This window comes from Sander lucioperca, chromosome 9 (assembly GCF_008315115.2).
Source record: "Sander lucioperca isolate FBNREF2018 chromosome 9, SLUC_FBN_1.2, whole genome shotgun sequence".
In the NCBI taxonomy this organism is placed as follows: Eukaryota; Metazoa; Chordata; class Actinopteri; order Perciformes; family Percidae; genus Sander; species Sander lucioperca.
Genome location: NC_050181.1, coordinates 26,505,400 through 26,517,423, shown reverse-complemented (window position 1 = coordinate 26,517,423; position 12,024 = coordinate 26,505,400). Strand labels below are relative to the sequence as shown.

The following is a 12,024-nucleotide window of genomic DNA, read 5'->3' as shown; positions in this document are numbered from 1 at the left end:
CTGTCTGTCTGTCTGTGTGTGTGTGTCTCTATGTGTGTGTGTGTGTGTCTGTCTGTGTGTGTGTGTGTGTCCATCTGTCTGTGTGTGTGTGTGTGTGTGTGTGTGTGGGTGTCTGTCTGTGTGTGTGTGTTTGTCTGTCTCTGTGTGTGTGTGTGTGTGTGTGTGTGTGTATGTATAATAAATAAGTAAACAAACAGAGCCTGTAAACTGGACTGAAGTACAGAACTGGAGGAGATAAAGTTTGTCATTTAATTAAACTGCCTCTGTCTGAACTGAATTACTCTACTTCTAAGAAAGCTAAAACATTAGATCTCCATTATAATGTCTGTTTGAAGGGTTGGATGTTTTCTGTGTGTGTAGTCCAGTGTTGGAGGAGAATAAGGAGAACCAGGACGCGGAGGGGAACGTGGTGAACTCCGACTTGGACGACGCCCGACGGGAGAAGGAATTCTGGGAAACGCCGTGTTCGTTCACTCCTGAATCCCGTGTAGAGGCTCACCGCCACCTGGAGGAGAAAAAGAAAGCAAAGGAGAAGTAAGTGCTGTCTATTCAAGATGACGATTTGATCCCATTAAAGCCTCTCGCACCCATGGTTAGCGTTAAACTACGGATGTCCCCATCCCAATCACGGTGACGGATCACAGACGATCGCGGCATTTTTTTTAAACTGCAGGGTTCATACGTTTTGAAAAAACCTGGAAAAGTTTTGGAATTTGAAAAATGCAAATTCCAGGCCTGGAAAGGTTTTGGAAACATTAAAAGACCCAGAAAGTTTTGGAAAAGTCATGGAATTCTTTTTTGAACACAGCATAATAATATGTGATTAATAAATGTATTTCACGTCGTCCTAACCTCACCGTTCTCTTCGGGGCGCGATATTACGACTCCCTCTATGAACCACATACATTATCATTCATTTTATTGTTAAACCTCTGAGGGTAAACTTTAACACAGATTTTTATTCTTATTGTGTAATGTCGACTGACATTTTCAGGAATACATAGTCATGGAAATTTGCCAAAAAGTCATGGAAACGTCATGGAAAAGTATTGGTTAAAATGCGTATGAATCCTGAAACTGATCGCAGCATTCACCCCGTTTACCTTTCCCCGATCATGTACATCAGCTTGTAGTGATCGCCGCCTTTAATCCCACACGCCTTGCGCCACAAACGCACCACCAGACTGCCTGGATGTTTTGTCTCTCTGTTTTGACGCCTGTAGTTTTGACTCTCTGGCTGCAGTTTGCCGTTTTGGCCACTGGATGTCGCTACATCACCAACTGTTAACCAGCTGAGAGGCTCAGTTTCAACAGAACAAATCAGCTTTCAGAAACCCTTCAGATACACTCTGATCGTTATCTGCTGACACACACACACACACACACACACACACATCATGGCCAAAAGTGTGTGGACACAGGGGTGTGACTGTTGGGGGAGGTTTAGGGAATACGTGTCAGTCTGTCATGGATGAAGGTGACGCTGTCACCTTTTTATCTTTTTTTTCTGGGGAATATGTGTGGATACATGTTGAATTAGCTCTATTCCAAAAACTAGACAATGGATAAGGTAACTCATCCGCAACCCAGAACTAAAACTTTAAAGGTATATTATGTAACATTTCCACATTCAAATGTCTAAAAACTATAATACCTATGTTCTGTGTGTTGTTGAGTTGTGTACTTACATTATATTTAATGTTTCCAACAATGTTCAAACCCAGAGAAACTCATTTTATTCAAGGTAACGGTCTGTTACATTTGGTCGCCTGTCGATGGCATCATATCCCCTCTGTGCATGCCGCAGGGTTGCAGTTGTCTGCCAGAAGCTGTCAGAAGTCGACTTTTTATCGAGTTTCAAGATACATTTGGTGGTTTTTAACTCTATCTTAACCGGATGAAGACTTTAAGTCATCAGATGTCTAGTCTGGATCAACGGAAGTACATTTCCAGCATAAAGCCGGACATGCGCCGGATGCTTCATCCCTCCGTTTCCGCGCGGTGTTATTGTCAAAATCCCTTCGCTACGGGAAACGGCAACAAACTCCGAGCTAGCAAGCTAGCTTCTCCTGAACATAGGGGGCGCTGATGAGGAAGGGCTACCGACTTTGCTATTTCTACGGACTAGAAGAAGAAGAAAAAGGTAAACAACGGCAGAACTGGCAGCAGCATTGACGTCAATGCTTCGATTTGATTGGATGAGCTACTTGGTGGATCAAGCCTTTCATTCACCATAAAAGAACTCATCTTAACCCAGGAAGTTTACCAGAGAGACTTGCAGTCACTCTGAGAGTCCTGGCATCACGTTGCCTTCAAACTCGTCCATGCCTCCTGTTTGAGTCAAACAATTCTGGCGCGCCAGCGAGATCTACGTCATTTTGATGTCACATTGGTGCACGACAGGTTGGCTACGGCGTCTGTAAAACGGCAAGGGGGTAAGCTTCTCCTCGGACCGCGAACCTCCTATGGCGCCATTTTAATGCTACAAAGCGATCACCCCCCGTTAGCATTCCATTGACTGCCATTCATTTTGGCGCCACTTTGACAGCGAATAACTTTACATCTGAAGAGTTTAAAGACTCTATTTGTCCGTTGTTTATTTCTAAAGAAACACGACAATGTATAAAAGGCTCCATTACCTTGTACCTCACGTTATGGCTCCGTAGCAGACGTTTTTGTAAAAATAGGCTAACGATTGGGTCATAACCACGCGACTTACTGTCGCATAGTAGAGGAATTACCGTATAGTACAGGAGAAGCGTGCAGGCAGTTTCGTCTCACATTAGCTGTTTAAGTTTAATTACTAATGTTAACTATCATTTTAGTGATCAATAATTAGCCTGTGTCTATGTTATCTCCTTACATATACCTACGCTCTCCGTCTCTGCTAGATTGGGAATGATTGAGATTTCTCTTGGCACAGCTACCAGAAGACTTCCAACTTTCAGACAGGTTGCTCACGGCACATTTACGTCGTCTCTCTCAGTTGGAGGCTGCGCAGTAACGCTCAGCGCTCACCGGAAAAGTGCTTCTAACGGCCTTCACTGGTCTCCGTCCAGAGCAACGGGATCTGTTGGTCCATTCTGATATACAGTCTATGTAAAATGGCCTGTAGCCAGCCCCAAAGGAAAATCACCAGCGCCAAAATGATAACAATTGAGACTTAAAATAGCACTTTAAATCCTCTCCGACTGTTTCAGAGCAATTTACCGCTTGAAACTGGAAAGAGACAAACACAAACTGTTGGAAGAACATTGTTGTCTAAAATATCACTGTTGTAGCACTAAGATGTCCTAAAACCAGGAGAAACAGGCCAACACTGCCGGAGTGCCCACATACAGTTATATACCCAAGTACTTCAATTTAGGTTTTACACCAATGTTCATGAGTAATGTGCTGAGGCCAACATGTGTGCTGCCTTCTCAACCAATCACTGAGGGAATAAATAAATCAATCCGTCCCCTGATTGGCCACGTGGCTCAGGTTTAGAGTGATTTGTTTTCTGTACAGGCTGGAAGGAGTTCAACAGCAAGAAAAACAGACATAAATATCACGCTTTGACACGACACAATTAGCAGGACAGATGAGGGGACGTTCAGTCCGGGTTCATCTGTCAGGTTAATGAGAAGTTTACAGGTTCCTTCCTGCAGCGGAGAACGAGCCGTACTGTAACCGGGGGAGACGGGAGCAGGTTCAGAGGGTCACAGAGGATTTAGTTCTGACGTTTTGGTTTTTTTACATTTGTGACTAATGAATCAGCTGACGAGCTGGAGGATGTCATTCAGGGGGGATGCAGGGGATATGTTCTCCCCCCCCCCAATATTTAAAAGAGGTAGATTTCTCTCCACCCTCAAAAAATATAAAAGTAGTGCTGTCAAACGATTAAAATATTTAATCGCGATTAATCGCATTAATGTCATAGTTAACTCACAATTAATCGCACATTTTTATTTATTCTAAATGTCTCTTGATTTCTTTTTGTCCCGTTATTTTTTATTGACAAGGGGCGGAGAATTGCCATCAGCTGTGTGCTCGGCCATCAGCTGTGTGCTCGGCCATCAGCTGTGTGCTCGGCCATCAGCTCTGTGCTCGGCCATCAGCTCTGTGCTCGGCCATCAGCTGTGTGCTCGGACATCAGCTGTGTGCTCGGCCATCAGCTCTGTGCTCGGCCATCAGCTGTGTGCTCGGCCATCAGCTCTGTGCTCGGCCATCAGCTGTGTGCTCGGCCATCAAGTGGTATTTCCGACTGGACGTGCTGCGATGATAGCTCAGTTCACAACGACAAAACACACAGATCACTTTGGTCTTGTCAATGAAACCATTTGGCAACTTTTTAAAAGTAAACTTTCCATTCAGAATCTCTCAGAATTTCGGCGTCTCGCGCTCGCCATCCACTCAAAACGTAACATTAGCCTACTACTCTTCGGCCGGCTCGTAAGCCCAGACAAGTGTGTGCAGCGTCCCTGTTGTTTAGTTTCCGGTCTAGCTAGATCCGGTGTGGTGTTGTAGTTTTTCTAACGTTACTAGTTGGTGCAACAGCATGTGAAAAAAAACTACAAAGTTTGAAAAAGAACGTTAATCTCGCGATAAAAAAGTTGACGGTGTTAAAATGGGTTTGCGTTAACGCCGTTAATAACACGTTTAACTGACAGCACTATATAAGACAACCCACTCCCCAAAAATAGTTAAAAATAACTGTTCAGGGGGCTCAAAACATGTACAGTATATATCCTTCTTAGTAGGGGTGCACGATTCAGAAAATGTCACGATTCAATATCAATTTTTAGGCTCAAGATAATTTCTGCTTTTTTAACTCAAGAATTAGGTATAATTGCCTATAAATGAGGTGTACTGACCATAAATTCCAAAAATATAGTAAATGTAAAACTGGTAGTAAGTTGGTGTTAGTGGTGTTTATACATGGTAGTGAAAAGAAGCTTTAAACTTAAAAAAAAGAGCCAGAAGTGTTGATAAAAGAGACGAAAACGTCAGAAAAAAGTGTTGATTTTCAGGACGACAAGTACGGGTCGAATAGAAGACAACACAAGGGTTAAAAAACGAATAATTAATTTTCCCGCTACGCTGCTAATTAGCGCTCACCCTTAAGGTTACCCTCGTGCCGGGGTGTTAATTAGGTGTGTGTGTGTGTGTGTGTGTTGCACGTCGTCTTCTCACTGTGCTTCATCTCTCACTCACACACACTTCCTTTCTCTCTCTGTCAGTACGCTGATATCAGCTGCCAGCTGTGAGCTCCCCAAAAGAGGTATAAAATAACCGTTCAGCTGGCTCAAACGTGTGTATATCCTTCTAGGGCTGTCGCCGGTTACACGCCACCGCAACGTGACGTTGTGTAATGTGTTTCTCCAAAAGTTGAATCTGTTTCAACTTTCAACTTTCAACTTTTTTAGTATTAAAGGAAAAAACAAAACAAAAAGCCAATTTTCGAATCCTAGAATAGAAAATTGTATAACTACCCAACAAACTAATATCCATGTAATCGGATGCTTGGATGCAGCCCTACTTCTGACTAGTAAATATATGTTTTCCAATGATTTCAGACTCAAGAAATTAAGTGTTTGACGCTCAACGTTATAATGTGTCCCACTAGGGCTGTGTATTGGCAAGAATCTGGCGATGCGATACGTATCACGATACATGGGTCACGATTCAATATATTGCAATATATTTCCAGTAAGGCGATATATTGGGATTTTTTTTAAGTATCATTTTAGAAAAACTAATATTTAAAAAAAGACATGATGTGCATAAAAGTCAAAGAAGTTTACTTTAGGTAAACAATTCAGTACACAGAAAATCAAACTGCCAGTTTGGGATTGTTGTTTCCAGGTTCTTAGTGAGCTAATGTTTATATGCTAAAGTAGGCCAAAGTTCAGCCATAGCTACATTGTTAGCTTCTAGCAAAAAGTCAGGCACTGTTAGACACTGTTAGACACTGTTAGACACCGCTAGGCACCGCTAGGCACCGTTAGGCACTGTTAGGCACTGTTAGGCACTGTTAAGCACTGTTAGGTACTGCTAGGCACTGCTAGGCACTGCTAGGCACTGTTAGGCACTGCTAGGCACTCTTAGGCACTGCTAGGCACTGCTAGGCACTGTTAGGCACTGCTAGGCACTGCTAGGCACTGCTAGGCACTCTTAGGCACTGCTAGGCACTGCTAGGCACTGTTAGGCACTGTTAGGCACTGCTAGGCACTGCTAGGCACTCTTAGGCACTGTTAGGCACTGCTAGGCACTGCTAGGCACTGTTAGGCACTGTTAGGCACTGTTAGGCACTGCTAGGCACTGTTAGGCACTGCTAGGCACTCTTAGGCACTCTTAGGCACTGTTAGGCACTGTTAGGTAAGGACACTAGTGGTACGTCTCAGCATAGCCATCTAGCGGTAGGGGGGTTTGAACACAACATAAACGTGAACCACTGTCTTACATTAATATTTTTGCACGTAAACAAAAAAAAAATTGAAAAATTGGAGAAAAAAACATTATATTGCGTTTTTGATTTTTTTTCTTACACCCACCACTTTTTTTTGCCATTTTAGGCTTTATAAGATAGGACAACATAGACATGAAAGGAGAGAGAGAGAGTGAGAGTGAGAGTGAGAGTGAGGAGGAATGACATGCAGCAAAGGGCTGCAGGTCGGAACCAAACCCGTGGCTGCTGCGGCGAGGACTGAGCTTCTTTTTTTTTTTTTTATTGTTTATTTTCACATTTTTCTTCTTACCATAAACATAGAAAAACAAAAGAGCAGGAGGGAAAAAAAAAACTGACGGACTGAGCTTCTATATATGGGCGCACGCTCTACCGGGGGAGCTACCCAGGCGTCCTGAATAAAGTCTGCAAATCAGTCTCGATCAAACAGACTGTAATAGTTGTTCCATTGCTTCTTTTGCACTTTATACACCCTGTTTTTTTAAAGCGTAGTCGTGTAGAGTCCAAAATTCACTTTTTTGTCCACCAGCTAAATGGTTAGTTAATGTTCCAAGCAACTCAATAGATAAGCATTGTTTTTTGGCTGGTGAGTGAATCAAATCTACCAGCCACTACTTGCATATTTTACCAGCTTCTGGCTAGTAGATGATGCTAATTTTGGACCCTGGAGGAGTGACAGATCTGTTTTACTTCTGTGTTTCACCTCACTCTGCTGAGCCCTGGACGCAGCGCTGACTCACAGCGTTTAGTTTCCATAACACCTCGAGCCACAGAGTCATGAATAGCTGAGCTGCGTATGACGAATGCTGTGGAAGAAATACCCTGCTGCGTGAGTGCTCTCAGCGCTGCTGCATCTCCTGCCCACAGGAATCTCTTCACAGTCGCCTGAAGGTGTTTGTTTCCTGGCTGTGCTTGCATTTGTTTTCCTCAGATAAGTGGATTAATCCGCCCGTTTCTGGATGTCTTTTCCTGCACTCCTCAAAGAGACTCGTCACGTAACACTACATTTGTCATAAGAGTTGAATGTAGTAGATCTTTTTCGAACCAGAAATACCAGTATTTTCCCTATGTTCGTGGAAGACTTAGCTGCACGTATTTGTCGGGGGGTATTAGCACAAGGCAAGAGGACGGAGCACATTGAATCCTCTTTCTTTTGATAAGAAATCAGAAAATTAGCCTGGATTAGCCTTATTTGAGGAAACCCAGTGTGATGGCTGAGAAGCCGACCGGTGACAGGTCCCTCCTCCTAATCCGTATTACAGAAAAACATCCCAGGCCTGCATGCTGTCCAAGCATAAAATCAGGGTGATGTGGCGTTGCCGTTTTTATCAGCTCCCTGCACGCGGCTGTCAGAGCGCGCTGACTTGACGCATGCAGTCGAGCAGTCACTGGATTGTCAGGAAAGATGAATTTGCAGCTCCTGAGGAGGATAAGGTCAGCCGGGAGACGCCTCTGTGCTTAATGGCTGCCCAGTTCCTCTGAGAGGAAGAATCCAACCTGCAGCCTGCGCAGCTGAACCTGAGCCTTAAGGTCGAGGAAAACTGACAAATGGGTGCAGTTAATTAATGTGTGTGGGTAAGATGGACGGGTGGAGATGCACGAATGGAGATAACGTGCGGTGTGTTGTTAAATGTTTGAATAAAGACATTGAGGCAGACACTAAAGTGACACCAGCTATTAAACGTGATTTATAACACAGAATAATGCTATTCCATGGATTGTAGATTTGTAGATTGCTAAACTCTTTGTTGACAAAATAACAGGGTCATTTCTTTGCTCCATGACGGCTTCATGTTCCACTTAGCAAATGAAGAATGAACCGGGCTCCACCTCGAACTCTGGATCCAGTTCTTATAATACATCCACGGGATGACCCTGTGTTGTTTTGCCGGAGCTATCTGCCTTGGTGTCCCCGCTGTGCTTCCCAGAATGGCTCCATTCAAATCAATGAGAGGGTTGAGATTTTTCCCGCAGGGCTGAATTCGGTCTGAACGCGGCCCAAATGTGCTTGACTTTGGCAGTGTGCGGTGTAATCCCCCGAGCAGAGGCTTTGCAGAAGGTGTTTTCTGTATCCTGAAAGTCCTCTGCTCAGTGATCGTAGGTCTGCAGATAAACCCGGTGCAGATTAATACTTCTCTGCAGACATGTCGTACATGGCTAACTGAAAGCTGTCTGAACAGATTGTCCTCAGCGCTGGACTCCACTCAGACCAGCAGTAAAGCTGTCAGCCCTGATGTCTCCATGACTCAGCTGTTTGATAGACGTCCTGTCACACCTCCTTCGGAAAAAAAGAAAGAAGTTACAGAGCAGAGAGCTACACTGAGACCTTGACAAGTCAACAGTATATGGCTTAAAGGGGAGTGGAGGGAAAAGCTTATGTTTGAACTGGGAGGCAGATGGATGGATACTTGCCCTCTGTCTCACCCAAACTCATCCCCAACACACTATGGCTGACAGTCTTCTCAGATCACGTGGAAAATAACCACACATTATCAGCCAAATTGTTGTAATTTGTTGGTAGAAATGGACTCCAATAGATGGCCGGTGTCTATCATTTGGAGTCTCTGCTCAATTAAATCCAATTGGCTGCTAAAATGGTGAATTACAGGCAGGTGAAAATTAAAGGAAAGCAGAACAGTGTGTTAGAGAGGTGTTAATCCACAACAAGCCACCAGAACAGCTTCTTTGCTTCTTGTCAGAGTCTCTGAATGTGTGGAGCTCTCTGTATTTTTAATGCCAGAGTTATGGCAGTGGCTTATTTGTTCTCAGAATAAGTTGTTTATTTATAGATTAACGCTAGCCTGGATGCCAGCCGAACGTAGCCCCGCCCACAACATTTGAGGTCGGGAAGTTGGGTCTGGACTTGATCCGTTGTGGAGCGACTATGCCCCAACCAGAGCTGTTCGGACCAATCAAATTGTCAGGGTGGGCTTTATACGATGATGGACAGATGATCAACAGTAGCGTAATCAACCACGTCACCAAAGAGCGCTTGGGGTTGAATTCGATGGCTGCTGCTGGAGAATTGAGATGTGTAGATTCCGCCATCGCGTCTGTTATAGAAGATATCGACAGCGCATTCATTTTAAAAGAGGAACAGAGAACCGCCATCACGTATGTATACACATTGCCACAGCCATCCACACGACATGGAAACTGCCGCCCCTGCCTTTGCTCTGTCGAAGCCTGCCTTTGACTGGCAGCTTCTGTGACGTCTGTCTCCGTTGCTCTGATTGGTTGTAGGTCTATCTGTTGCTCTGATTGGTTGTAGGTCTATCTGTTGCTCTGATTGGTTGTAGGTCTATCTGTTGCTCTGATTGGCTGTAGGTCTATCTGTTGCTCTGATTGGTTGTAGGTCTATCTGTTGCTCTGATTGGTTGTAGGTCTATCTGTTGCTCTGATTGGCTGTAGGTCTATCCAATTGAGTGCAGAGGCATTTTCTCTCCTGGTTCGGTTGAAACACGCCCCATAATCACAGCCCAATGGAGCAGCATCAGACTCTTATTCTGACTAGAATCTGAGTATGACCACGTCAGGCTTGATTAACGCACCTGACACGTTGAAAAGGGACACCAAATGGTGTTGACCAAGCGTATGTGATGATTTGGGAATGAGAACCGGTTGGAAAAAGTTGTAATAAACCCGAATTATGAAACCTTTTTTCTAACTGGTATGTTTCCAGGAAAATGAACATCTTTCGATACACATAGGGTGATGTGTATTTTTTTTTTCCTACCACCAACCCCCCTCTTCGGAGGACAACTTAATTTTTATTATAGAGCAATATATATATATATATATATATATATATATATATACATACAGTATGTTACATTCAGATTTAGAATTACATTCAGTGCATTAACGGTTGCCCCACTGTGACCATTCACCCTGCTTTAGTGAGACCCTGGATCCATATAAGGGCAGGGGGGATTAAAGCACCACGTACGACGTGTAATACATAACACATAAAACGCGACAAGGTGACGAACAGAACAACAGAGGGAAGTGAGACAGGACAATAACAGAACTGACAAGACGGGACTGGACAGGACAGGACAGTTGACAAACACAATGACGTATTATTAGTGATAGGGTAGAATGATCTACGATTCATATTGGGTGATCACAGTTTTCGTGTTTGAAGGGAGTTGGAAAAACATGTTATGCATAAGTGTGGATGGTGTTGATAGTGTGTGTACGTGTGTGTGTGAGTAAAGTGGTAATTGCAAGGGAGAAATTAAAAAAAAATAAAAATAATAGGAAAAATAAAAAAGGGGAAAATAGAATAATTAAATAATATAAATAATGTAAAAGAACTAGGGAGGGCGGGGTATTACATAATGGAGGAGGGGGGTATGTGTCTGGTAATGTACACGGCTTGTAGTTATATTTTTGTTGAATTTAGAAACGTTAGAAATGGGGACCAGGTGTCTTCAAAGGCTGACATTTGCTTCTTTCTGTGTGCATTGTGTTTTTCCATTGAGATGTATTCTGAGATTAAATTTGTCCAGTGATTGATGTGGCAAGAATTCTTTGATTTCCAGTTTTGGAGGACTACTTTCTTAGCGACGGCTAGAGAAATGAACAACGGATTCCTGAATTTTTGCGGGATGTGGATTTCGGAGATATCACCAAGGAGACAGAGTGTTGGAGATGCTGGGATTCTGTAGCTCAGGGTAGTGGACAGTGTCTCAGTGACCGTGATCCAAAATGAGTGAACTGGTCGACAGAGCCACATGGCGTGCAGATAGTCGTCTGTGCTACCTAAGGTGCATTGTGAACAGATACCTGTGTTTGCTAGGCCCATTTTGAACATTTTACTTTGGGTGATGTGAGTTCTGTGAATGACTTTATATTGTATAAGCTGCAGGGTTGTGTTAGTAGTCATGGAGAAGGTATTCTTACAGATTTGTTCCCAGTAATCAGGGGTGGGAGAGAGGGCCAGATCAGCTTCCCACTTGGTTGTTGGGAGTGTTATTGTTGTTTAGGTTGGAAATCATTGTATATAGCCGGGAGGTTAGTTTTTTGAAGTTATTCATTTTCATAAGTTCTTCGTGTTATTGGTGATTCCGATTTTATCTTAGATTTTAAGTCTGAGTTGTTGATATTGAAGGAATTGTTCTCTCCCAACCCCATATTTCTCTGTGAGTGTGTTAAATGTCATGAAATGGTTGTTCTCAAATAGGTGGTGAAGGTGTGTGATTCCTTTTTGTGCCCATGTGGAGAAGTAAAAAGGTTTGTTCTGTAACACGAACACTGGATTGTGCCAGAGTGGGGTGAATTTGTTTAATTCTAGTGATGATTTTGTGATTTGGGTCGTTTTCCAGCAGGCTGTCAGAGTTGAATAGATGATAATGCGTTGGCAGAAGTTGGATTTCTTGATTGATTGTGAGAGGAAGGGGAGATCTGCAATTGGGATGCTTTTACATTGGTTTTGTTCCAGTTCCAGCCACGGATAATTGTGCTTATGTATATTGATCCATTTAACCATGTACTGTAATTGATTTGCCAGGAAGTAGTGATGGAAGTTTGGTGCCTCAAGCCCACCATGTGATTTTTTTATTCTGTAGTGT

The 12,024-nt window shown here is 43.4% G+C and overlaps 1 protein-coding gene across 1 annotated transcript in view; it reads left to right on the top strand.

Moving 5' to 3' along the window:
• The window catches only part of lrrc6 (leucine rich repeat containing 6), a 71,130-nt gene that overhangs the window by 5,530 nt on the left and 53,576 nt on the right, over positions 1-12,024 (top strand). The window contains exon 6 of the mRNA XM_031292417.2: positions 361-534. Coding sequence (XP_031148277.1) covers positions 361-534 — 174 coding nt within the window. The remainder of the gene's footprint in view (positions 1-360; positions 535-12,024) is intronic.